A 25,689-nucleotide genomic window follows, 5' to 3' on the forward strand; every position below is an offset into this window, starting at 1 on the left:
CGGAGACGAAAAGAAATGACAAAAGTAGAAAATGAAGGAATAAAATCCGGTGACATGCCTATTTTCTTGCTGTATAATTATCAGACATAAAATTCAAAATAGGCTACAGAAGCAGAGCTCCATTTGGAGGCTTATAGATGGAACCATCTGGCGAGCGTATCAAGATTGTGCCGGGGAAAAAATTGTCCTTCCTTTGCGCTTTTGTTAAAGTTATCCACATGGAGATGTCGTTTCTCGTTTATCAAATGACACGTGTGTTCAATAGATAAATTATGATCATTTATTCTACCATTATATATAGATGAATGACTATGATTCATTACTTAACACATATATCACGTGTTGAGTGGATGAGAGTACTACTCATTGGTTCAGTCTAGCGAGTTTGGGAGGAATATTTTATACAAATAATATACTCCTTTCTGTTTGAAAAAAAAAAAGTAAATATTATACATAGTTATCAAATTAAATATTATTTTCAGTTAATATTATAATACCATAGTTTTCAGAAATTGTGAAAAATTATGGAGTTAAACATAGTGATTATTATATAAATTAAGTGTGTGTTTTTATTTAGAAAAGAAAAAAATATATTGAGAACTAACCCAAAAAGGCCAATATTGTTCACTATCACCCACTACTATAGTAGGACTCGTGCTCCATCGAATTAAACTAGTGTAGTTTGATTCTTTTTATATGTGATTGATTGTCTGATTTGAAAATATCGATCATTTTATACAAAAATAAAAATAAAAAAATTATGAGATTGTTTCTAATGTTAATTTTGTGAGTTAGATATTTTATTTGACCTGAACCACGAGAAAATATTATTTTTGACCCCAAAATTATTATTTTAATTTTAGATATGGACCGAATGAGCTCATCGTACACATATAAATTTGTAAAAGACCATCTTAATTTTGTCTATACTTTAAAATAAATTGAACTTGGAGGAGAAATAAATATTTGATGGATATTTAAGTTTAATGGTTTCAATTTTTGGTTTGTGTTGATTAGTTGAGGCTTTTAAAAAATTCCCGATTGTTTCGGTCAATTTAAATGAATTTGATTAATTATATTTTTTTAGAATAACATGACGGCTCCTCCATCGGCTAGAATTGAGCATGATAAACAAATGAATAGTCTTTTGTGGGATCAGATCGCCTCACAGCTTGAATTTTTTTTTTTTTAATTTTTTTCTTTTTTTCTCTTCTTTTTGTGCCTCTTCTATTCTCATTTGTTTCCTTCTATTATTTCATCAAAAAAATTTTTAACATATAAAAATTGTAATTTTTTCCATACAATGCACACACAAATAACAATATTTATACTAAAAAATAAACCAGTTTAACTATTTTTTATTTACAAACTAATTTTGCCACATATAAATTACTAAATTGACATGTGAAAAATCGTAATCTTTTCGAATTTGAAGTAAAATTTATAATTCAATATTAAAAATTATTTAAGATAGGTCCATTAAGACGTATCACGATCTCAATTTTAGACATCTTTCATCACATAAAATTAACTTTTCACACAAACGACAAAAATTTACAGGATTACCCAAATAAATATCCGTCTCACAAAATTTGATCCGTGAAACCGTCTCACACAAGTTTTTGCCAATCTATAATTATAATATATAGATCGTCACCAGATAAATTTGTTGAACGGTTTTTTTTTTGGCAAAAATTTGTGTGAGACGGTCTCACGGGTCTTATTTGTGAGACGGATCTCTTATTTGGGTCACACATACAAAAGTATCACTTTTTATGCTAAGAGTATTACTTTTTATTTTGAATATGGATAGGGTTGACCCGTCTCACGGATTAAGATCCGTGAGACGGTCTCACATGAAACTCACTCTTTTTTTTTTTAATTAAAAATTGTTTGAGTTGGGGAGCAATCAATCCAAGAAAATTAATAATAATAAAAATAAATAGAGGAGGAAATGATTGGAAAGTGGAAAGTGCGAGAATTGAGTGGACAGCCACAAGTGTAACATTATCGACCTATGGAGGGTCCTTCCTGTCTTTGTGAAGTTTTGATTACTTATTTTTTTTTTTTATGTGCGTCATCATCATATTAATAACATTTACACATTCCTTTGAGTTTCGATCACTCGAATTTATTTTCTTCAATAAATTTGATTTGTCAAGAGTTCCATAAATAATATTTGTTCTTGCCACTCTCATGGATAAAAATCACACAAAAATTCACATCAGACGGTCTCATAGATTAATTTTATAAGACACACATTCTATTTGAGTCATACATAAAAATTATTAATTTTTAGTCAACATTATTTTTTTTATTGTAAACATCGCATAATTAATCTATCTCATAAATAAAGATCCATGAAACCGTCTTACCAAATATCGACCCGAAATATCACAATCATAGGTTTCTTTTCCATGTTGTAATATGATTTTACGATGCAAAATATGCATGAAAAATATTAAATTTTTGGAGTACGCTGACTCGAACTAGTTCATTGATTGTTCTCTCCTCTCTAACCAATTGTAGTTTTGCAACATATTATCTTCATAATCTTTTTCATTTTCTTTTATAATGTACGGGCAAGCTTTGTTCAAATAATGAGATTATTGAACTATTAGTAAAGAAATTATAAAAAATTGATTGCCATAGAAATATAATATATGATGATAGAATAATATTATGTTTTGTATAATTTTTGCGAGTTAGATAAATTAAGAACATTTCCATCTTATGAACAAATTATCCTTCAAACCTCATATTATTACAACCCTAATCAACATTTTGTTGATAAGACAAAGGGAAATTTTGGATAAAATGTAAATATTTGAAAAATATATAGTTTATACTATGGGTGGATAATGATTTATTTTCTCAACCTTAATTTCACTTGGTCACAAAAATGAAAAGATCGATTGAGATTACTGGAAAAAAAGTATTAAACAAAAAAAAGTACCAAACGAATGATAAACCCAAAACATAGCTCATAACCCCATATTATAACGCACACCAAACACAAGTTGTGCTTAGACTAATAAATTTTAAATTTATTTTTGTTATTTAGAAAAGTAAGAATATGAAATTCAAATTTGTCGCTTCATATTTATATAGTTTTTCATATTAATTATGATGAATTTCAAGTTTATTCAATAATGATATCATTTGAAATTAATTTTATTTTATATAACTGATGTATAAATAAGTAACGAATAAGGATGGGCATTTTGTTTAGGTAAACATGACAAATTTTTTTAAAAAACTTTTGCAAGTTCCGTGTGCAGTGTCACTAGTCAGAAATAAGAAAGACAACTTCCAAGTTCACTTCTCGGGTTGATGGACTGTGGGATCCACGTATTACAATTCATATTAAAATGTAATTAATTTGATTACTAACAAATTAAGGGTTTAATAAATAATTATGCACTTTAATTTTGTCTAACGCAAACTTTCATTCATATTATTTGGATAGATGGATTTCAAATCAATAGATTTCAAATGTATTTAGTTATATTTTTATTGTTTAGAGAAATGTGATCATAACTTAAAATTAATCTCTTATATATTTATATAATATTTAATGTTAAAATCGATGAATTTTTCAAATTTATCCAATTATATTATTTGAAATTCTATTTTATTTTATAGCGTCAATATATAAATAGATAAAAGGGGTATTTAAATATAATAAATTGTTTTCATTTTAAACTAAGTCGAAATTCATATATTTCACATAGAAGACAATATATGGCCCAAACTACAACCTCAAATCCTGGTAAGGGATAAGCATGGAAACCCCACTTCACTGCAATAGTGAAGGCAGAAACGTCGCAGAATTGGCAAATGATATTTGGTCACGTACGCATGCCTTGAGCAGCAGCACCCATGTTGATGCACTAAATTGGAAAACGATGTGTTCTCGGTGGAACAATCTATTGTGGACGAGTTATTTGTATAGATAAGTGTCACGGTCCCGCTCTTCAAAAAATAAAATATTAAATTGCTCTCCTGCTTTGAACTTGCTACACGTCTTGGGTTCTGTTACGTTGTCCCTTTCTTTCTTCATGCTTATACCGATGATGTTGTGTTCTTTTGCGTGTTTTGGTAAGTACTAGGAAAACGTAGGAGTTGTGAGCTTCTTGTGGTAGGTGAAATTACATGTGGGTTTGTGGTGATGTTATCCGGGGCTTCATTTGCTCCATGTATGTATGTTTGAGCTTCTTTCTTGAGTAGTTTCTTCTGGGTTCTCATTTTTTTTGCGTTTTCTTTCATTTATGCAGTGTTCTCGAAGGTTTTTGAAATGGGGTGTTGCAGCTAGATTTCTCTTGAAACGTCGTGGACGGTGTTATTCTCTAGAGAAGAGAAAGAGGGCAAGAAATGGCAGGTGGAGCAGCACCAAAGGCAGATGAGCCGGCGCCACACCCACCAAAAGATCAGCTTCCGAATGTTTCTTATTGCATTACCAGCCCTCCTCCGTGGCGTCAGTCTCTGTTTAACTTGTCACTCTTTGTTTACTGTTTTCAGTACGTTCTTTCGTAATTTATTCTGCTGAAGTTTAATATAAAGTGATCGTGGTATCATTCCGATATGTTGGTCTTTTGCCCCCTTCTGGCCATTTGGCTGGACTAATACTCTGTTTCAGCTTTCCATCTCTTTTACCATCTTTATTAGAGTAGTATACCTTTTGCCAAATATTTTGTAGGTTTTGGTAGAAAGTGTTGGTCAATATGCTGGTGGAGCCTGGAATTTGCAATCTATATTATTCTGTTCATATTGTAAGCATATTGCTAGTAATTTATTCGTTCTGATTCTCGTGAAATCTATGTACCTACATTTTTCTTTCCTCTCCGAGATAGATTTTTAAAGTCACGGCTGTTTCCCTTTCCCGCCCTTCCGAATGATTGGAGGCTTTCTTTTAAAATTCACCTTTTCGTTGTTCTAACGGTTCTTCCATTTGCTTTAGAGTTGAGTATTATATGCTTGAACTAGTGATTTAAAAACTGATGCTTGCACTTACCATAATCAGTATGTTTTTATGCTGGATGTTTCTCTTGGTTTAACAGTAGTTTAGTATGCCTTTCGGTCTACTTTCAATTCCTGGCTATAGTATAGTGCCATCAAGAAGCATTGGTCAAGAATATCATGCCCGTTTTATGTGGATTTATTGCCTTTAGGATACTAAATCATTTATTGTATGTCTTCAATTTCGCGCCAAATGCTTCTATAAATGAGTTTGGACAGGAATTTTTGACAGTGTGAGGTTCTTGTTTTGCAGCTGAGGCCATCCTTCTTGGATTTCAACATTATATAGTTATGCTTGGCACAACAGTCATCATACCCTCTGCTCTGGTTCCACAAATGGGGGGAGGAAATGTGTGTCATCAGAGTTGTTATACGACTTTCATCATTTGAAGTTTCTTTCTACTTGATTTTGTATGCGTATTATTTGCTTATGCATACTAGCCTTTCTTCAGGAAGAGAAAGCCAAAGTTATCCAGACTTTGTTGTTTGTTGCTGGGTTGAATACTTTGTTACAAACATGTTTTGGCACCAGATTACCTGCTGTAATGGGAGGTTCATATACCTTTGTTGCACCTACAATATCCATAATCTTGTCTGGTAGATGGAGCGACCCAGATCCTATATCGGTTTGTACAACCATATTTTTTGTTTTGTACCTTCTAAATCTCGTGGGGCAAGTTGACCCTTGTGCTGTAGTGCTTGCCTTCTTTCTTTTATAAACCTTACAAGCATCAGACATTTTTATCAATTATGGCATTTTAACACCGTGCATGGATCCAGGATTTGTTTAGAAATGAAAAGTAAGCGATGATACACTGAATACATTTCCACCAAGTTGTTTCCCTAAAGCAGTTCTAGACTCAAACATGATGAGGCTTGCTATATTTCTTGACAGACAGAGAATTCTAAGAAGAATTATATTGCTTTCACATAAGTTTTTCTAATATTTTTTTTTGGAATTATCGTGCAGAAGTTTAAAAAGATAATGCGGGCTACCCAGGGTGCATTTATTATTGCCTCCATTGTTCAAATAGTTCTCGGTTTCAGTGGTCTTTGGCGTAACGTTGCCAGGTTTAGCTATGTTTCATATTTTATATGCCTATACTGATGCAATTGATCCATTCTTGAGCTAAACTGCCCTTTCCAAGCTTTCTACATGAAGACATTGTGACCTAATTTTGGATGTATGCAATTCACATGCCAAAGGCTATTCATTCACAACGGTGTATCAATTGTTACTAATCTAATCTAATGCATCTAAAATGGCAGGTTTCTGAGTCCACTTTCAGCTGTTCCATTGGTGGCTCTTGCTGGTTTTGGCCTCTATGAGTTTGGTTTCCCCGGGGTATATGCTAGCCTTTATTTGTCCCCCGCACCCCACCCCCCCAACCCCCACCTCACTGCTCTTTTGTGTGTGTTTGTGTATATTATGTGAGTGTTTCATTACATTTTGTCATTAACGGTTGGGATCTGATGTACTTAATTTGTGGTTTAGGTTGCCAACTGTGTCGAGATAGGGTTGCCACAGCTCATAATTTTGGTCATCTTTTCTCAGGTAACAGTTCAAATTGCAACTTTAGTAGATTTTTATTTTCCTAAAATGAATAGTCCAATTCAACTTCTGACCACTTTGATAGAGTTAACTGTTCAGGCTCCGGCAATCTTCTGGCTAAAATTATCAGCACAAATAGTCTTACTTTCCGTGCAGTATATCTGGTGTAATTTGCTATAAAAACTGTTCTTTGTTGTTCCAGTATTTGGTCCATTTCGTACACCCAGGAAAGAATATTGTGGACCGCTTTGCAGTTTTATTTTCAGTGGCTGTTGTGTGGATTTATGCACATATATTAACTGTGGGGGGTGCCTACAATGGAAAGCCCGCGAAGACCCAAACCAGCTGTAGAACCGACCGTGCTGGACTAATTAGCGCTGCTCCATGGTATGTCGAGACCCCTTGATGATGGTTACGGTCTTGTGCATGTGCGCCACTTTAGTTTCTGAAAGTATCTGTTCACAAACTGATTCTATCAAATTAAGCAATGTCACCTGTCTAAAAAATTAAATATTTTATGCTTGTTTTGGATTTTACAACAAAAAATTCCAAAGGTCAATCAAATCATGCCTTGCAGGCTGGAGAGTATTATCTATTAGTTTCTTACATCAATAAGAGATCTACTAGACTTCACAGTAAATAGAAAAGAAAAGTTTATAAAAAATTGTTGACTTTCAGATTGATATGTCTGATGGTCCATGTTCTAGATGTATACCACAAACCCATGAATGACTAGTATTGGCCATGGCCAACAGCTCTAGGATTCTTAATTTGGCATTGGATTCCAGTTGCTATGAAAAATGCATTTTGGGAAAATTACTCTAGTGTTATTGCCACGAATGATGGATTGGCGGCAATGAAATGTGATGACCATGATGGACTTGTGTATGCAGGATAAGAGTTCCATATCCCTTTCAATGGGGAGCACCTTCATTTGATGCTGGTGAAGCATTTGCCATGATTATGACCGCTTTTGTTGCTCTTGTAGAGGTTCATTTTCTTCTCCTTTATCTGCTAATTATTGACGTTCATACCTATTTTTCTCGTTCGGATTGTAAGAGATCGAATGACCTCACTCTGCTTTTCGTACTATGCTCTTACCTTTTTGGATGGGAGACATATATTTCATTACCACTGGTATTTCCTGAAAAGGAGATAACCTTTGTTGCTACTATGAATCTGCTCTTCACTGTTTTCAAATGGTAAATGCAGTCCACTGGTGGATTTATTGCTGTGTCCAGATATGCAAGTGCAACCCCTTTACCCCCATCCATTCTCAGTCGTGGTGTAGGGTGGCAGGTAAAATACAGCACTCTACTATCTCAACCGAAACACCGATCTCGGTCTTCTCTTGTCACAACATTTGAAATGATGTGTAACCTAGACGCTTACAGTAAATATAAGCAAAATAAAAAATATAAGATACACCCCAAATTTTCTGTGATGTCAAGATGTTCATAAAGTAGAATTAAGTAATTGACACCTGATATCCAAACAGTCTGTTGTTTTGATTGTGAACATTTGAGTGAGCTCTATTATACACTTTAACTGATTACTTTCAGGATTATCCCGACAAGTATTAAATCTTTGCTGTCCGCTATGTGGATAAGTATTTACTTTAATGTTGAATAAATTCAGGGTTTGTCATGTTGAATGCAGGGCATTGCGATCTTGTTATCTGGTGTGTTTGGAACTGCAAATGGGTCATCTGTATCCATGTAAGACACTTGCAGTTGATCTCTGCATGATTTTTGAATTGACGAGTTTCAGACTCCACTTGTGATACAACCTGTATTACCTCCCTATGCAGTGAGAATGCTGGTCTGTTAGCAATGACTCGTGTTGGCAGTCGAAGAGTAGTGCAGATATCTGCTGTGTTCATGCTTCTCTTTTCTGTTCTTGGTAAAGTTCCTCGATATTTTCTTTTTTTTTTTTAAATCTATCCCGTCTCTAGATGATCTATAATTGATCCTCTTGCAGGAAAATTTGGAGCGGTCTTTGCTTCTATACCTACACCTATTGTGGCTGCTTTGTACTGCCTCTTTTTTGCCTATGTTGGTATGCACATATTATCCCACACCCACAGAGTGCTATGAGAAGACTCACTTACCCTGATTTGTACAGTAAATGCAAATTCATAATTCTTGTCACAGGTGCTGCGGGTTTAAGTTTTCTTCAGTTCTGTAACCTCAACAGTTTCCGGACCAAATTCATATTAGGCTTCTCTATTTATCTGGGCTTGTCTGTACCCCAGTACTTCAAGGAGTACACTGCCATCAACACATATGGTCCTGTGCACACATCGGGTCGATGGGTATGCGCAAGCACTGAGCTCCTGAATTTCTCACTAACATTTTGACTTAGAAAAATGCCTTTTTTTCACCAACCTTTTATCTTTTCTTGTTCTAATTATGCTCCAGTTCAACGACATCGTGAACACACCCTTTTCATCGAAGCCTTTTGTGGCTGGTATTCTTGCATATTTCTTGGACAACACATTACACAAGAAGGATGGACAGATAAGGAAAGATAGAGGCAAGCAGTGGTGGGACAAATTCCGTACGTTCAAATCCGATACAAGAAGTGAGGAATTCTATTCACTTCCCTTCAAACTTAACAAATATTTCCCATCTGTGTGATGTTATGTGTTCAAACCGTAGATCTTCCTTGGAAATATTACTCGGTTGGTAGTGTTCTGTAAGAAAGTAGAATACGTGCTTGTAGGATGTAACTCTTCTTTTTAACTAGTGAGTTTTGTTGAGGAAATTAAAGTACAAATTGCAACACAAATGATTGCTTGTGTGTTACACGCAGATTTCTTTTTGATAAAATGGGTTGGGAAAATCTACCAACCTAACGGTTGATTTCATCCTAAATGTAAGGCACTACCCTTATAATAGAATCAAAGGCCCAAACCAAATTTAGTCACATATAGGTCCATTAATTTTTTTAAAATCACATATGTGTGTAATCTTGTCCATACAAATCATGTGGGGACAGTATACCACATGTAGCATCGACCTTACCCAACCTAACACCCACACAAGTGAGGCTCTGACCCGAGAACATTTGGATTTTAAGGACTCATATTATCATTAGTAGAGTGATCTCTGACTATGATCAGCTGATGTAGTCTACACTAGCTGACTTTTCGCACGTGTTGTGTACATGTAATTTTTAATTTAAATTCTTTATATTAAGAAATATGAATGATTAACACAATCTAATTTTTTTAAAAAAAAAAATTAAAGAAAATATTGTAGTTTTAAATTATTTGAAAAATTGATATGATATGATAAGAGGATATACAAATTTACTAGAATATAGAGTTTTATAATATATTTTTTTAAATGAAAATAGACTATTTTTGTTATTTTATAGCGAGTCTTTATTTAGATAGATTAATTCTATAGATATTGCCTATAAAAATTAATATTTTTAGCTTATAAAGTAATATTTTTTTCACGAATGATCTAAATAAGATATTCATCTCATAAAATATAACATGTGAGACCGTTTTATACAAATTTCTGTCTTTTAAAAAATGACACCAAAATAACTTTTTTATTTTAGGGGGTGGTTGGTTTATACCCGATCGGGTAGTTATCTACCGGGATTTGACCCGACTAAATATATCTTCGATGAATATTTCTTTTGTGATTAATAGATTATAGTCCATTAAAATAATATAAAAAAAACTATTGATAAGACAGCCACGTCATTCCCACGCACTTTTTCTTTAGGTGATTTTATCTGAAACGAAATATTGAAATGGCAAATCTACCCTTATTTTTGGAACTAAAATTTACCATAATTCAAATCATTCGCAAAATCTGGATTTTTATTTTTCGAAATCCATGTTTGGCATGTAAATAAAAAGGAATTTTGGAATTAAATGAATCGGCTTATAATTAAAGAGTACGTCTTTTGTGAGACGGTCTCACGAATCATTATATGTGAGACGGGTCAACCCTACCGATATTCACAATAAAAAATTACACTTCTAGTATAAAAAGTAATATTTTTTTATGGATGACCCAAATAAGAGATCTGTCTCACAAAATATGACCAGTGAGAGCATCTCACACAAGTTTTTATCATAATTAAAATACCATCTAATGCGTCTTATTAAATATTGGTTTTTGTAAAGAAAATGCAATTACATATATTTTTGACATTTTATGTAAACTATTTTCAATTTGTATAAACGGAAGATAATCATTAGATTATAATAAAAACTACGGTTAATTAAATAAATTTCAATTTAAGTTGAATTTTTTAAAAAGACGGAAAACAACCCAACTCTATAAATTTTTCATCGACTCTTCTAACTAATGTATTGTACGAGTATTAAATGACGTGTTATTTATAAAATCCGATAAAAATTTGTGTACGACGATCTCACATATTATATTTTATAAAACATATCTTTTATTTGAATCATCAATAATAAAAATTTGTGACATCTACTTTTACCATCTATAATATGCATCCACGCTTTTATTCCATCGGCACGTGGAGTGCGAAAAGCCCCGTACAAAACCGAAAATCTCCTCAAATCCCGTGAAATCTCGGTTCCTAAAATTGATTTTTAAAAAATAAGAGTTCTCATTTGACTAAAATACTCGCCACAGTGTCAGCTACTATAAAATATGCACCTCTTCCATTAACGACGATTTCTGTGAGAAGTGTGTTTTCTGCCTAAGTTCTGGAAGATTCATCTTTCTTTGTAAGTTCTTGGGTTTGTTGTCTTGTTTTTTTTTTTTTGGGTTTTAGGTGATATGTAATTTTATTTGACGTTTGTTGGAATTTAATTGCTTTGATAACTGGGTATGTTCCTATTTTTCCCTCAGAAAATTATTTAATTTGTGAATATTGATTTAATTTAGTTAGAGAAAGGTGGCTGTTGATGTTGGTTTTGAAATTTAATTTCAGGTTGTCTCTTTGACAAAGATATAATTTTGATACAAGAACTGATTTGTATGTAGTGAAAATTTGTTACCTTTGTTTGTTAAGATTAAGAGTAAGAACTCTTCGAGATGGGTCATTAATTAACTCTTTGTAAATTCTGTTTGCAGAGACCTTTTTCTGCTCATGATCACGATGATACAAATGAAGAGTGCCCTTTTCTTGTTGTTGGTTGTTTTTATTAACGGGGTCTGTAATATAGTGGTAAAGATTCAATCTGTTGGTTTATGAATTTTATTTACTCTCCTGTTGATGTTTTTATCTTGTGTTGTGATTCTAGACTGAATTGAATTTGAATGCAGGCTGCCGCTTCACCGCCAATGTGTCCGGCAGATGTTGAGAGTGATTGTGCCAATGGTTCTGGTGAATGGGAAGGGGAGTTCTTCCCAGGTATTCCGAAGATTAAATACGAGGTATTGAGTTCAAATGTGCATATCTCATGTTTTCTTCTTGATTTTGCCTCTTATAGATGGTTGATGGAGTATATTATGGTTGAATTCTCCAGAATGATTACTTAAGAATGCTTCATATTTTGTATGCCAACTATTGTTTGATATTGTTACGACTTGAACCCTTTTGCTAATGTAGGGTCCTTCCAGCAAGAATCATCTCGCATATAAATGGTATAACGCAGAGGAGGAAATTCTTGGGAAAAAGATGAAGGTGAGAGTTTTATTCCATCTCAGTATTATATTTAAGCACCTTTGGAGGAATTATATTATCGGGAACTCTTAAAATGTTGATTCTTGGTAGGACTGGATGAGGTTCAGTGTTGCGTTTTGGCATACTTTCCGTGGAACTGGGGGTGATCCGTTTGGCGCACCAACAAAGATGTGGCCATGGGAAGATGGCACCGATTCTTTGGCAATGGCTAAGAGAAGAAGTTAGTGTTTTGCAGCGTAAATTTTGGATTTGTGATAATATGGGAAATTGAGTTGCTTAATCATATATCATATATTACTTAAATGTGTGATTCAGTGCGAGCAAACTTCGAGTTCATAAACAAGCTTGGCGTGGATAGATGGTGCTTCCATGATCGGGACATATCTCCATCTGGTAAAACGATCAAGGTCTGTGGGGGCGGGAAATTTACAATTTATAGATTTTTGTAATACTTGGAGCCTGGAGACCACTTTATTTATTATTTTTAATTAGTTTGTTAATCGTTGTACATTTCCTCTTTCTTTTGTAGGAAACTAATGCTAACTTGGATGCAGTGGTGGCTCTTGCCAAGGAGCTTCAGGTAACTTTTGTGCTAATCAAGAGGAGTTAGTAGTTAGGACATCTACTTATCAAATTATCGTTAATATTTTTTAAAAATTTATTTTCCTGTACTATACTTTGATGAATCTCTTTCTAAACTGCATTTCGGTCCTCTCGTGAATCATCAGGGAACAAAGATTCGTCCGTTGTGGGGTACTGCCCAGTTGTTCCACCATCCTCGGTTCATGCACGGAGCTGCAACTAGGTAATTGTTGGCTGAATTTGATAAGTCATGAATTGATATTGAGCTCAACTAATGTTCAAATCTTGTTACAATCCAGCTCTGAACTTGGAGTATATGCATACTCTGCAGCACAGGTCAAGAAAGCCATGGAGGTCTGTAAGCTTGGATGTGTTACTTGTGCTTTACTGCGTCCTCCAATCTCAATGTAACTAACCTTGCGTCACAGGTCACACATTATCTTGGTGGAGAAAATTATGTCTTTTGGGGTGGCCGTGAAGGTTATCAATCTCTTTTGAACACAGATATGGAAAGAGAGCTCGATCATATGGTCAGATATTATTTTGTTTCATGTTTTTCTTTTCTATTTTTATATCTTTGCTTTAGATGTTATAATTCTGTGAGTGACTTGAAGTCGGTTAAGTTTTAACTGATTTTAGTAACATGCTTTGCTTGTAATTTATTTAGTTGCTTACTTAAAGTTGGTTGAGTTGTATTGGTTTTAGTGATGCCAATTCATTGATGTGTTTCTGATTTTTTCTCCAATGTTTTTATAATTTGTTGTTTTGTCTCGTTGCAGGCAAGATTTTTTGAAGCAGCTGTTGCCTATAAGAAGAAAATTGGATTTAACGGTGCCTATATTTTCTACTTTGATCTACAACTTGTTTACGCTATGTCAAAAATTTATGCATGTGTTTTTTTAAGAAACTCTATATCTCTTTGTGTTCCTGTGAATCTAATACAGATGCTTGGGTCAGGTACACTTCTTATTGAACCAAAACCCCAGGAGCCTACAAAGCACCAGTAAGTTTTTTTAAATATTGTGCACTTAAGAATTGCTACTTTTGTAATAAATGTTCAGCTTATGTGACATACCTTGATCATTCCAGGTACGATTGGGACGCTGCAACAGCCGCTAATTTCCTTCGAAAATATGGATTAATAGGTAAGTTGATTTAGTTGTATTTGCTTATCAACAAGGCAAACTAAATGGCGTGTCGAATTGACATTCATTTTCTCGACTGTTATGTTATCTTCTTCTCGTGTTCTTCTTGGTTGAATTTATTCAATTTGGCACTTTTCCATAAGAAACACCCATTTTTTACCCATCTCGTTTGCAGACGAATTTAAACTTAACATCGAGTGCAACCATGCAACTCTGTCTGGTCACAGGTTTCTCATGTTCTTTTCGGTATTCTAATTTAATTTGAGCATCAACTAGTTCGTTGCTTCCTTGAAATGTTATTCTTTGTTATTCCAGCTGTCATCATGAGCTTGAGACTTCAAGAATCAACGGTTTACTGGGGAATATTGATGCAAACACTGGCGACCCTCAAGTTGGTGTGTTGCTGAAGCGATTAAATATTCAATGCTATCTGACCTGATCGATAAGTAGTCAAAAGCATGACATTTCAATGCTGCAGGTTGGGATACGGACCAGTTTATGATGGATGTAGGAGAAGCAACATTAGTTATGCTCAGCGTTGTTAAAAATGTACGTCGAGTCCTTAACTCTCTGTAAAACAACTCCTTGAGTGAAATAAATATGCGCTTACGTGTTTCTTCGTGCTTCACAGGGAGGACTTGCACCAGGAGGATTCAATTTTGATGCAAAACTGTAATTTTCTTCGACTCCTTGTAGCTTTGAAGTTACCATTCACAGATTGATAATTTTTTTTCTAAATGTAACAGGCGAAGAGAAAGCACAGATGTCGAAGACTTGTTCATTGCTCACATTGCTGGCATGGATACTTTGGCTCGTGGGCTCCGAAATGCTGCCAAGTTGATTGAGGTGATATCGCTATTACCCGTGATCAAATATAGATGCATTCAAAATTAAACTTGGTATTCTTCTTTTGAAACAGGATGGATCCCTGGCCGATCTCGTTCGCAGGAGGTATCAAAGTTTTGACTCTGAACTGGGGGCTCAAATAGAGGTCAATATTCATTGTTTTAACAACCATCGTTTCATTTGTTTGGGTCATGATTTGTGCATTTCCACTTCTTAACGAATGTAAATTATATGGTGCACAGGCTGGAAAAGCAGACTTTGAGTTGCTGGAGAAGAAGGCGATGGAATGGGGAGAACCCGTGGTTACTTCTGCTAAGCAGGTACAGTAGATCATATGCATTCATCGACTTGACTCGAGGCTGTGTTTCCTTATGATTGTTTTCGAATTAATTCTGCAGGAGTTGGCGGAGATGATCTTCCAGGCTGCCCTGTAAGCCGTTTAAGGAAGCCGGACGAGCTTTTTAATTTCCCTTTTTCTTTAAAAATAAGGCAGGTGGGGAAGTCAATACTCATCCAACATACATACATACATACATGAGACGGCTTTACGTTTTGGATGCTTTTGACATTCTGTTTTAGGGATATAGTATTTGGCCACCCTCATATTCTATTCAAAAATGGAATACAACAAATCAATTAGATTTCAAATCCATGGATTTTTTATTAGTTTTACGTTTTACAATGAAACACTTTATTTTTTTTTTTTGCACGTTACTATATAAACATGTCAGATGTGTATTTGAAATTTATGGTCTGATTTCTTTAAACAATTTGGAATTCATGTTTTTGGAATCTTGAGAAATCAGTTACATATAATAATATATATAATAAATATGTTGAAAAAACCGAAATTGGAATAAGAAATCCAAATTTCTTTAGCAAAACAAAATTGTTGGTCAACCCCCAAGCACTTGCATTTTCTAAAGAACCGACGGAGGCAGCCTCTTTTGGTTGTACGGATGGCCATTTCTCAGGATAATTTTGATTACGATAATTTTAGCTCCTTTTTCCCAATCGGTTTGGACTTTGGATTAGTATAAAAATTAACCCTGTAAATTAATATTAATCAGAAATAGGTTACCTAGCGCACATTCTATTTTTACTGTTTATCGATTATTACCTTTCCAAAAAAAAAGAAAAAATAAATTATTTAAAATCAGGATTTTTTTTATAAGTATAATTATTAAATTAGCTCTGTTTTTTCTTAAACGAAAAAAATTACAAAAAAATAAAAATAAAAAATAGGGACGATATAAAAATTGATGCAATATTTTGGGTTTAATAGGTATGCATGTTTTGAGGAAGACATAAAATTGCATTGTGGATGATTATTTTTCTGAGAATATGTTTATTTCTAGATCAAATCATGTAAAGTTGGTTCAGTAAATATTATTAAATTACGTTTGAGGTGGAGATTAGTGAATGTTTTTAAAATTCTAAAATATGGTACATCTGATTAAATATTATATAAATTAAGTGATTTTGAAATTATTTTTTTTCAAAGTAAAACCAACCATGGTGATTTTTTTTAAAAAAATTATTGTTTCAACTTATAGTTTATTCTTTTATTAATTTTTACAATCATGATATGACACACATGTATTTTTTTTACGGCTTTTGTTGTTACTGGAACTATGTAGTATGGTTCAACAACTCTCCTGTCGAATTATTTGGTTCCAATTGTTATCAATGGGATCAACATATCGAAAAGTTAGTGTTGAGCTAGCAGAAAATCAGAGTTTATCAGAAGTCTGGTCTAAAATTTATGAAAATTAGTCTTTTATGATTATATCGGTAATAATACGACAAAAAGAGGGTTATTCAGGACATGTTCAATGCATAACGGAGATGAAATAACGGTTGGATAGTTAGGACACCCTATAAGGACGATACATATTAAATTTGATACGATGTCACGCATTCGTGACCAATAATAATAAAAACTAGCAATTCTGTATGTTTTGTAATTTTATTTTTATATAAAATATATTATTTCATCAAAATATTTCTCATGAGTACTAAAAAAACTGTCAATTAACAATCAAAATGTAGATCGGATCTATTTTGGCTGGACTGCTTGCTACCTGCAACTCCCAGGTTTGCCTAATCTCCCATTTGCATATCACAAAATAAGAAATAATTGCTTTTTGAAATTCTTGCATTCTTACCTTATCTTCCTGAAAGTCATCAACTCCGTCCAATTCCGTCCTTTGTTGTACATGTGGGGGATTCCGTGAAGTTTTGTGGTGGCAGTGTTCCTTTGGCCAACTACTGGACCATTTGATTTGGATCCGAATAGCATATTCTCTTAAGCGAAATCGTTACACGTTTCGCTATTGTGTTTTCACTCTGTTCGTTGCTGTCTATCTTTCGTAGACTGGAGTTATTTCCTGCACGCATCATTGGTTACAGAGTTTTTGGTCTTTTGGTGAGCTTTTCTATTTTTGTTATTAGGCTCTGACGTTGAGAAGTGGGTGTGTTTGCTATGTTTAAAAAGGCTGCAAAGTGAAATTTTGAGATCTTGGGTCGTGGGTTTCTTTTTCTGATCAATGAGGAGTTCGGAAGAGAGAATTGTTGCTGTGATCATGGTGGGAGGACCCACTAAAGGTTGTTGTGATTCTTTGGGTTTAAAAATAAGCATTGAACTTCAGCTCTTGTTATGAAGCGATTATTGATTACTCCGGATGATGTTGTTTGAAACTTTATATAATTTCGTTGTAATTCTTGGAACCACGTAGTTCTTAGTCGAGTAATTGGATCCTTGATTTGGATAAGATGACCGTTGTGATCATAATATTTTGCTGTAAGAATTCATGATTGATGTTCAACTATGGATCTGCGGATGCAGGTACCAGATTCAGACCATTGTCATTAAATATTCCAAAACCTCTGTTTCCTTTGGCTGGACAACCGATGGTTAATCATCCAATATCTGCCTGTAAACGGGTGCGCCATACTATCAAAAGTTACTGAGTGCTTCGACGATTACTTTACTGGGATGCCCATTACGTAGATGTGATAGATGATAAGTATATGTTGTAGTGGTCATCTAAACTTGTGATATGCTAAGTGTGAGAGTAACTGGCTTATTTGAATTTTTTTTGTAGATCCCAAATCTAGCACAGGTCTATCTTATTGGTTTCTATGAGGAGCGTGAATTTGCGATGTTTGTATCTTCAACTTCTAATGAGCTCAGAGTTCCCATTCGGTAATATCTATGTTTTTTTCATAAATTTTCTTATTTTTCAAGCTCATCTAGTTACTTTTGTGCCATATTTATCCTTGATAGTGTTGTCTGTTGATCTTTCTGGCATCAGATACTTGAAAGAGGACAAGCCGCATGGTTCGGCTGGTGGACTTTATAACTTTAGGGATCTAATCATGGAAGACAATCCGGTTGTTACTCTATGCCTTGTCTGATATTATTTATTTTTATAGGGAGCTAACATCCAATTTGTTGAAAAATTAGAGAACAAAGATTTCTGTTTACGTTATTATAATGCTGTTCCCTCTTATTCACTTGGCAGGCTCACATCGTTTTGTTGAACTGTGATGTTTGTTGCAGTTTTCCTTTGCCTGAGATGCTAGGTATTAATCTCTGTGTTTCCATCGTTAATATTTATTAGAGTTATTTGCATACCTGTGGATTAAGTCTCTATTTCCAATTGAAGGATGTTTTGAATGTTGAACTTAAAGTTTGTGGGTGGTTTATTTTGCAGATGCTCACAAAAGATACGGCGGGATTGGAACAATACTGGTTATCAAGGTTGATAAGTTTATTTTTCATTTGTGAGCACAAAACTTCTTTTTTCCATGTTACTGATGTGTCCCACACTTTTATTGTGCAGGTTTCTCCTGAGTCAGCTAGCCAGTTTGGGGAACTTGTGGCTGATTCTGATACCAATGAACTGTTGCACTACACTGAGAAACCTGAAACTTTTGTTCGTAAACTTTTTGAAATTCAACTGATACACTCACGACTACTATGAGATGCATTATAATTTACCTTTCTATTTGGAAAACAGGTGAGTGACCGTATAAATTGCGGTGTATACATATTTACCCCGGATATCTTTGTGGCTATTCAAGGTGTATCCACTCAACGAAAAGACAGAGGTTAATCTTAATATTTTATCCTGTTAATTCCTTACCTTTCTGATTTTCAATTTTAATAAGTGACAGATTGTTTTTGGTGTTTGCCCTAAATGCAGTACACATTTTTATCGATCTTCACCACAATATCAAAAAGACATCTCATCATGATGCATATGTTCGGTTTTTTATTGCAGCTACTTTGAGGCGTGTATCCAGCTTTGAAGCACTACAACCTGCAAACAGGTATAATATCATCGTTCAACTCTCTTATTTATTTATTTATTATTTTTATTATTATTATTATTATTATTATATCATTGTGAGGTTGTTAATTTCAAGAAACTTCTCTTCTGGTTTTATAAATTGTAATAATATTTGTGCAGCCAAATAGATTCCAACGTGTTTTATAAGATAATAATTACAGTCTTACCAGAACTGTAATCCAATGGTTCGGTTATCTAAATCTCCCCAGCCAATTCATCCTCGTAAACTCCTAAATATTTTGCAAGATTGGATCAATGATACGGATTTGTTCAGTTAATGAACTTATCAGTTTGGGCCACTCTATTTCTAATACAAGTTCATCTGCAGGAGTCTTCCCACTGATTTTGTAAGATTGGATCAAGATATTCTTTCACCACTTGCTGGGAAGAAACAATTTTATGTATATGAAACCTTGGACTTTTGGGAACAAATCAAAACACCAGGGTGAACGAAATTTTAGATACTCGTTCTCCCAATATATCTTACATCTTATTTGATTCCATCTTAATAATTTCCTCTCGTTTTTTCAGGATGTCTCTGAAATGTTCAGGCTTATACCTAGCCCAATTTAAGTTTACCTCACCACATCTCTTGGCAAGTGGAGATGGCACCAAGAAAGCTACCATTTCAGGCGACGTATATATTCATCCATCTGCAAAAGTTCATCCAAAAGCGAAGGTCCCATATTCTTTTGGTGGGGTTTATAATTGTGAAATATGATATGATCTGATTTTGTGTTCTTCACCGTAAACATCAACAGATTGGTCCAAACGTTTCAATCTCAGCTAATGCTAGAATAGGAGCTGGTGCGAGACTTGTTAGCTGCATTATTCTTGATGATGTTGAAATCAAGGTACTGATAATTGAAACTACTGGAAAAATATGATCTATATGTGTGTCATTGGTTCTTTGATGCACAATTGTTTCTTCAATGCTTGTCAGGAAAATGCAGTTGTTATTAATGCAATTGTTGGTTGGAAGTCTTCCATTGGAAGGTGGTCCAGAGTACAGGTAATCTTAAATCTCTGTAACTTTGATATTAATCAATTTTGGGGGATTTCCGGTTAAAACATATTCTACAACTAGTAATGTTTAAAGTATGTGCTGTTCCATCCTAAATGAATTTACCAAACTTATCACTGATTTTTATGATAGTTAAAAATTTAAATAATTTGGATATTTACTGTCAATCCTCAAAAAAATGGTTGTAATTTCGTAGAATAACTCTGTCTTTGGGTGGGAGACCCTTGTAACAACTTTTTTATACGCTAATGAATCTTCCTAAAATTCATTTTGTGCAAGGGATAAGAAGGGTTCATTTGAAAATTCACCACCATAGACAGAATCCATATTTCTAAAACTCTCAGTTATACGAATGTGATGAACAAGACACCATTTTATGTGCATGCAGTTCCTGCCTGGCGCTAGTTTCTTTTAAATCGAAGAGTATGTTTAATAGAAGCTATCATTTCAGGAAGTGGAATTATATAAGAACATACTAAGATAGAAAATGGTGGATAACATAAGCCATGGACTAAATAATCATGGGTAACTTTCTCCTTCACCTCGATTTTCAAATTTCAGGGTGCAGGAGAATACAATGAGAAGCTTGGAGTTACGATTCTTGGTATTTTCAACGCAATTTTTCCCTTCTCTGTCAAAGTACTCAATTTCTTGATCGTCTTCCATCTTGATCCCTCAACTTACCAAAAATATGTTCAAACCAGGTGAATCAGTCGCAGTGGAAGATGAAGTTGTAGTAGTCAACTGCATTGTCCTTCCAAACAAGACTCTAAATGTTAGTGTTCATGAAGAAATCATCCTCTAAAACATGAAACTTCAATTACGAAAATTTTGAGAATGTTTCGGTTTGATTCTTTATTCGATCTCTAAGTGGTTGTTGCCGCAATTTTTTAATCACACATTGTGATGAAATAAATGAAATGCACATTATCATCTTAACGTTGGTAGTATCCCCTTATCATCTTAACGTTGGTAGTATCGGGGATAATTTAGGAGTCGCCGATATACATAGAGCAGTCGAAAGGGACTGTCTTTCTTATGTAGCAAAAAGATTTTGATACTTTTCCTAATTTTATAATGGAATCAATCTCCCAGAAACTCTTCTAAGAGTCTCTATTTGTTTTCTCTAGATGATTGATTACCTGTGGCTTTGTGGAGGTTTCGTACACAATTTTTGCTGTAGATTTGTATACAAGAAATGATCAGATTGCATTATGCTTAATGTTGCTGTTCTTTTTCCCCCTCGCTTTCACAATAGAGAAATGTGATTTACTTATGCATGGACATATCTTTACCAATTAAGTAAATCAATTTGTAATTTAAGCCAATTATTCATTTTTAATTTATGAGTATTATCTTATTTCATCTTCTTCTTTTTTTCCTTCAAATGGAATAATTACCTTTTAAACTTTATTTCTAAATATTTCAAAAACAATATCAGAATTCCTTCAACATCTTCCCCAACTTTTGATTAAAGCCTACGACACACATTCTCTTACGCCTTAACTTGTTTTTATATATATAATTTTTTATTACATATACGATGTTTGGGGATAAAACTCTAACAATGCATTAGCAAATTAATAAAACGAAAGAACGCGTCGAAAAAATTTAATTATCATATTTTGATTTGTTTAAAAAAAGGTTTTTTTTTTTAAAAAAAAAAGGCATCGCATGATATTGTAGTAAATCAAAGTATATTTTAATTTTAAGTTCAGTGAAATATGTATCCAACCGAACCAAGATCAATTTTTTGACAACTGTTGCGAGCTCGACTCACTACTTGATCGGCGGCAAAACTATATTACTAAGTGAGTTTTAGAAACTGAGGAAATCATGGAAGGCCCGGAAGCCATATCCTACTTAACACAGAAGCAAGCTGCTGAAATCGAAGAGTTACTGGTGGGCCGTCATGGGTTCAGCCAGGATCAGCTAATGGTTATCCGCCAATTCCTCAAATTTCCGACTTTTATTTCTTTGGTTCTGTACTGCCTCAAAATTGAAGTTATTGATCCTTGGTGTAGAATTTATCTTTGTTCTTTCGAGTGCAGGAACTGGCTGGTTTAAGTGTTGCATCTGCAATAGCAGAGGTGAATCTTCGTGGCTGCATATTATTTGGCTTAGTTCCTTTGTGTATGGATTCTCAGTTGTTTGATGATTGCAAAGAAATTACCCAAAGGTGTCACAATTTCGAGTAAGAAATGCGGAGAGTCCTGGGCATTAGCTTCCCCACTAGGACAATATTCGGTCTTTTTTATGTATGAAAATTTGATTTTACTGATTAAAAAAAGGTGGATAAACCCCTTGTACTCCATAAGGATTTCATCTTTAGATAGAACACTGCTCCAGAACAAAAATGAGGAATTTACTCTTAAAGCACTTCTATATACTGTCATATTGGTGTTTCTGGGTAATTGGTGTCTGGAACTAATTTTTCCAAGTCATAACAGGTCTACAAGTCAAGTGAATATACCCAAGTACTTGTAATTTGCGGTCCTGGAAATAATGGCGGCAACGGACTTGCAGCTGCTCGTCATTTGCATCATTTTGGATATAAATTGCAAGTTTGTTATCCTAATTGTGCTCGTAATCCCCTCTATATAGGTCGGGTGACTCAGGTACTTGAAAGGATCAAATTTACGAGCCATAAACTTATACATATCATCCACTGCTTATTCACAGTTCCTTGTGTAGCTTGAATCATTGTCGGTACCTTTCCTGTCAGTACAAAGCCTTCCTCCTGAGTTACCGAATTTTGATATTATAATTGATGCAATCTTTGGTTTCTCATTCCAGGGTAACTTTTTCTCAGCCACTTCAAACTCTTTCTTCTACGTTCATGCATATAAAAGTTGGTTATGTATTGCACCTGCAGGAAATCCAGGGCCACCGTATGATGGTCTGGTAGAAAACCTGGTGTCTCTAAGCGAACAAGATCGGAGTCGTCTGAAAACTCCTGTCATTGTTTCTGTGGATGTTCCTTCTGGCTGGCATGTTGAGGATGGGGAAATCAGTGGCAAAGGCATGAAACCTCACATGCTTGTAATTTCTATTTACTCTTGAATCTTTACGTTTTAAAGGACAACGATTAATATCAACACCATGTAGAAGAAACTTAAAATGCTTTATATGTAGGTATCTTTAATCGCTCCTAAGCTTTGTGCAAAAAGGTTCAGTGGTGCTCACCACTTTTTGGGTGGAAGATTTATACCTCCGACTGTTATGCACGATTATGAACTACAACTTCCTCCGTATCGTGGAACTTCCATGTGTGTCCAAATTGGGCCTCGTGATATCGTCTCTTCTAGATGTTGCGACAATACTGCGGAGCATGATCCTTTTGTTCAGGTCAGCCCGTGTCAAAAGACCATACTTTCTTGAAGCCGTTCGATATTTCATGAGGATGTATACATACTCTGCTATAAATTGCAGTTTCAGAAATGGTATGCTGATGCAGTGACAACAGGCGTGAATTTACCGGATTCTATGGTTCTATCGACTTCTACTAGAGATGGAAAGCCGTATGTTTCTTTCTATGTCTAATAAGCTATAACGTGGTATAGGCGAGTAACTACGTTTGATACAAATCTTGTTTCTTCAGTTCTTCTCGAATGGTCTCTTTGAAAAAGATCCACCAAGGAGGATTTGTCTGGTTAGTTTCTTGTAGTACCTTTCATTTATCTCTTCTTGTTGCTTTGTAAAGAAAACTATTGAACAGGTTAAACCGTCCCTCTCACATCCCTGGCTCCTGAATGATACCGCAACTGTTTATGTTCTTGCATTTAAATAGGTGCAGTAATTATGGAAGTCGAAAGGCGCATGAGATATCTGAAAATCCTCATGGATCACTTCTTTTCTACTGGATTACCTTAAATCGCCAGGTAAATTTATACTTCTATTCTACACAGGGCATATGCAAGTGTATTATTGCCTTGCACATTAATCCAATAATTTAAAGTAGTTAGCTGCTTATTAAAATTGAGGAAAAATGACATGTTAGACGACTTCTGTCGTTTACTGAATTCAATTGCAGTTCAGGTCTCATAGGGCTCAGTAGTTGTCAAAATGAGTAACAAATTGAATCCTGAACGCATCTAGTTGGCAATTGCAGGACAAACTATCACTCAATCATTTATAAACCTCTACATTTGCCATGCAATCAATAATCAAAATCTTATTGCTTGCCGTTGTACAACTGAAACCGAATAATTTATTCCTTTCTGAATCAGACCAAATATCCATCCATTCATTATAAAAATAAAAACGACAAAAACCTGCTGACTTCTAAAAATCTCAGTGCCAAGGTTTGATTACTTAAGATATGACTTGAGAATATACATACACTTGGTTGCGGATCATAGCAATATGTTTATGTAAAATTTAGGTAAGAGTAGAAGGAGTTGTGCAGAAAGTATCTGATGAAGAGTCTGAACAGTTCTTCATCAGTCGCCCACGAGAAATTCAGATTGTGCCAGCGGTTAGCCAGCAGGTTGGCCCCTTTTATTCTTTCTTGAATACATACCTTGTTTTTGAACAACACTGCATGAAACATTAATGGTTTATTTATTTCAGAGCACGGTAATTCCTGGACGGGAGTATATCCACCAGCAGTGTAAAACTTTAGAGGAGATATACTCCAATGGGTCGGTAACATCATTTTGTGGAATTTATTGTTTAGCTTGTTTACACTCTTATCATTTAACATAATCATATAACTTTCCTGAAATCTGAATAACTGTGACGTTATGTGCAAAACTTCATGTTTTTGAATAATCTGATAAGGAAAAATTCCTCCTTGTACCCTTACACCACCATGGCAAATCCAAGATCATAGATTATCATTTGTTTTATGTCCAGAAATAGGATTCCCAGGCCCAAAAGCTGGGGAGGATACAGGCTCATACCTGAGAGTTTCGAATTTTGGCAAGGAGACGAATCATCAGTCCACATGAGGTATGCAGTTCCTTCCCAATATTCATTGAACAATCTGATTCATAGTTGAAACCCGCAGAAACTAAAGGATCAATGCTTGTGGTTCTAATATTTGCTAGGTGCTAGTTGGGCGTCAGAGACTTGTAACGGTTCTTAAAATAAATTTTAGCCGAAACTTTGTTAAAATAAATCCAATTGACATCTGGTCCTTTCCTCCTGCTTTTTTTGCTGGTCAGGATAACGCGTGATGCAATATCAAAACAAGGAAAAAAATTAGCTTTAGGGATTGGTTCGAATTTCTTGTGCGTGCAAAAGTAAGTGGACAAAGAAGATGAGAGTGGTGTGTTAGAACAAGCACAGAGCCAAAGAATTATAGTTTTAGTTGGGCTTTAAAAAATCAAAGCCAAAAAAAATCCCAAAAAATCCCGGTCGCCCATCCCGAGTTTTAGAACACTATTGTTGATCCATGTAATGGAGATCTTTAATTCTTGTAGTTGAAGGTTTCTGAAAAAGTGGGAACATACGGTTTAATGTAATGTAGAGAATAAACAACTGAGTTGATTTCTGACAGAAATTGCATTTGTATATTATTCGCTGACA

General features: G+C 34.5%; 4 protein-coding genes across 10 annotated transcripts; all 4 read left to right on the forward strand.

Annotated features, from left to right (window-relative positions):
- Positions 1 to 3,772: 3,772 nt before the first annotated feature.
- Positions 3,773 to 9,315, forward strand: LOC140809046 (nucleobase-ascorbate transporter 6-like). 6 transcript variants are annotated; one of them, XM_073166507.1, is made up of 16 exons: positions 3,773 to 4,141; positions 4,278 to 4,477; positions 4,700 to 4,772; positions 5,273 to 5,370; positions 5,472 to 5,645; positions 5,990 to 6,090; positions 6,289 to 6,364; positions 6,515 to 6,574; positions 6,774 to 6,958; positions 7,465 to 7,561; positions 7,784 to 7,870; positions 8,231 to 8,289; positions 8,382 to 8,473; positions 8,552 to 8,629; positions 8,725 to 8,885; positions 8,992 to 9,315. In XM_073166507.1, exons 2-16 carry the CDS (start codon positions 4,403 to 4,405, stop codon positions 9,208 to 9,210), a joined length of 1,635 nt encoding a protein of 544 aa, XP_073022608.1. In that variant the 5' UTR covers positions 3,773 to 4,141; positions 4,278 to 4,402; the 3' UTR covers positions 9,211 to 9,315. The 6 variants fall into 6 exon arrangements, with proteins under 6 accessions (XP_073022608.1, XP_073022609.1, XP_073022614.1 ...); XM_073166508.1 differs by having other exon boundaries at positions 3,773 to 4,101; XM_073166513.1 differs by lacking the exon at positions 4,700 to 4,772 and having other exon boundaries at positions 3,775 to 4,145.
- Positions 9,316 to 11,067: 1,752 nt separating this feature from the next.
- Positions 11,068 to 15,383, forward strand: LOC140809772 (xylose isomerase-like). Its single transcript, XM_073167489.1, has 21 exons — positions 11,068 to 11,300; positions 11,650 to 11,743; positions 11,842 to 11,952; positions 12,128 to 12,202; positions 12,293 to 12,422; positions 12,518 to 12,609; positions 12,732 to 12,782; positions 12,931 to 13,007; positions 13,084 to 13,138; positions 13,213 to 13,314; positions 13,564 to 13,615; positions 13,742 to 13,787; positions 13,874 to 13,929; positions 14,105 to 14,156; positions 14,245 to 14,324; positions 14,408 to 14,478; positions 14,561 to 14,601; positions 14,676 to 14,775; positions 14,849 to 14,920; positions 15,018 to 15,095; positions 15,174 to 15,383. The coding sequence occupies exons 2-21, from the start codon at positions 11,666 to 11,668 to the stop codon at positions 15,207 to 15,209; spliced, it is 1,455 nt and encodes a 484-aa protein (XP_073023590.1). The 5' UTR covers positions 11,068 to 11,300; positions 11,650 to 11,665; the 3' UTR covers positions 15,210 to 15,383.
- Positions 15,384 to 16,729: 1,346 nt separating this feature from the next.
- On the forward strand, positions 16,730 to 21,273 carry LOC140809770 (uncharacterized). Of its 2 annotated transcripts, XM_073167487.1 has the most exons (16): positions 16,730 to 16,872; positions 17,230 to 17,382; positions 17,624 to 17,721; positions 17,883 to 17,983; positions 18,093 to 18,171; positions 18,303 to 18,363; positions 18,495 to 18,541; positions 18,624 to 18,716; positions 18,801 to 18,891; positions 19,065 to 19,113; positions 19,462 to 19,578; positions 19,665 to 19,812; positions 19,895 to 19,987; positions 20,077 to 20,145; positions 20,719 to 20,761; positions 20,862 to 21,273. In XM_073167487.1, exons 2-16 carry the CDS (start codon positions 17,325 to 17,327, stop codon positions 20,960 to 20,962), a joined length of 1,248 nt encoding a protein of 415 aa, XP_073023588.1. In that variant the 5' UTR covers positions 16,730 to 16,872; positions 17,230 to 17,324; the 3' UTR covers positions 20,963 to 21,273. The 2 variants fall into 2 exon arrangements, with proteins under 2 accessions (XP_073023588.1, XP_073023587.1); XM_073167486.1 differs by lacking the exon at positions 16,730 to 16,872 and having other exon boundaries at positions 16,887 to 17,382.
- Positions 21,274 to 21,974: 701 nt separating this feature from the next.
- LOC140810128 (pyridoxine/pyridoxamine 5'-phosphate oxidase 1, chloroplastic-like) lies at positions 21,975 to 25,659 on the forward strand. Its single transcript, XM_073167949.1, has 13 exons — positions 21,975 to 22,095; positions 22,209 to 22,247; positions 22,608 to 22,775; positions 22,852 to 22,954; positions 23,033 to 23,199; positions 23,293 to 23,505; positions 23,590 to 23,678; positions 23,759 to 23,809; positions 23,948 to 24,038; positions 24,542 to 24,646; positions 24,730 to 24,800; positions 25,015 to 25,110; positions 25,326 to 25,659. Exons 1-13 carry the CDS (start codon positions 21,994 to 21,996, stop codon positions 25,405 to 25,407), a joined length of 1,377 nt encoding a protein of 458 aa, XP_073024050.1. The 5' UTR covers positions 21,975 to 21,993; the 3' UTR covers positions 25,408 to 25,659.
- Positions 25,660 to 25,689: the final 30 nt, after the last annotated feature.

This window comes from Primulina eburnea, chromosome 13 (genome assembly GCF_022965805.1).
Source record: "Primulina eburnea isolate SZY01 chromosome 13, ASM2296580v1, whole genome shotgun sequence".
Classification (NCBI taxonomy): Eukaryota; Viridiplantae; Streptophyta; class Magnoliopsida; order Lamiales; family Gesneriaceae; genus Primulina; species Primulina eburnea.

What these genes read in the sequence shown, in the direction of transcription:
- LOC140809046 (XM_073166507.1), top strand. Translation starts at nt 4,403, where the DNA reads ATGAGCCGGCGCCACACCCACCAAAAGATCAGCTTCCGAATGTTTCTT. An exon ending in CTTTTGTTGCTCTTGTAGAG is followed by an intron (nt 7,562 to 7,783) that starts GTTCATTTTCTT and finishes TGGTAAATGCAG; the next exon opens with TCCACTGGTGGATTTATTGC. An exon ending in AATGGGTCATCTGTATCCAT is followed by an intron (nt 8,290 to 8,381) that starts GTAAGACACTTG and finishes CTCCCTATGCAG; the next exon opens with TGAGAATGCTGGTCTGTTAG.
- LOC140809772 (XM_073167489.1), top strand. Translation starts at nt 11,666, where the DNA reads ATGATCACGATGATACAAATGAAGAGTGCCCTTTTCTTGTTGTTGGTT. An exon ending in CACTGGCGACCCTCAAGTTG is followed by an intron (nt 14,325 to 14,407) that starts GTGTGTTGCTGA and finishes TCAATGCTGCAG; the next exon opens with GTTGGGATACGGACCAGTTT. An exon ending in AACTGGGGGCTCAAATAGAG is followed by an intron (nt 14,921 to 15,017) that starts GTCAATATTCAT and finishes TATGGTGCACAG; the next exon opens with GCTGGAAAAGCAGACTTTGA.
- LOC140809770 (XM_073167487.1), top strand. Translation starts at nt 17,325, where the DNA reads ATGAGGAGTTCGGAAGAGAGAATTGTTGCTGTGATCATGGTGGGAGGA. An exon ending in TAATCATGGAAGACAATCCG is followed by an intron (nt 18,172 to 18,302) that starts GTTGTTACTCTA and finishes TTCACTTGGCAG; the next exon opens with GCTCACATCGTTTTGTTGAA. An exon ending in TTGATGATGTTGAAATCAAG is followed by an intron (nt 19,988 to 20,076) that starts GTACTGATAATT and finishes AATGCTTGTCAG; the next exon opens with GAAAATGCAGTTGTTATTAA.
- LOC140810128 (XM_073167949.1), top strand. Translation starts at nt 21,994, where the DNA reads ATGGAAGGCCCGGAAGCCATATCCTACTTAACACAGAAGCAAGCTGCT. An exon ending in AGCATGATCCTTTTGTTCAG is followed by an intron (nt 23,506 to 23,589) that starts GTCAGCCCGTGT and finishes TATAAATTGCAG; the next exon opens with TTTCAGAAATGGTATGCTGA. An exon ending in CACCAAGGAGGATTTGTCTG is followed by an intron (nt 23,810 to 23,947) that starts GTTAGTTTCTTG and finishes GCATTTAAATAG; the next exon opens with GTGCAGTAATTATGGAAGTC.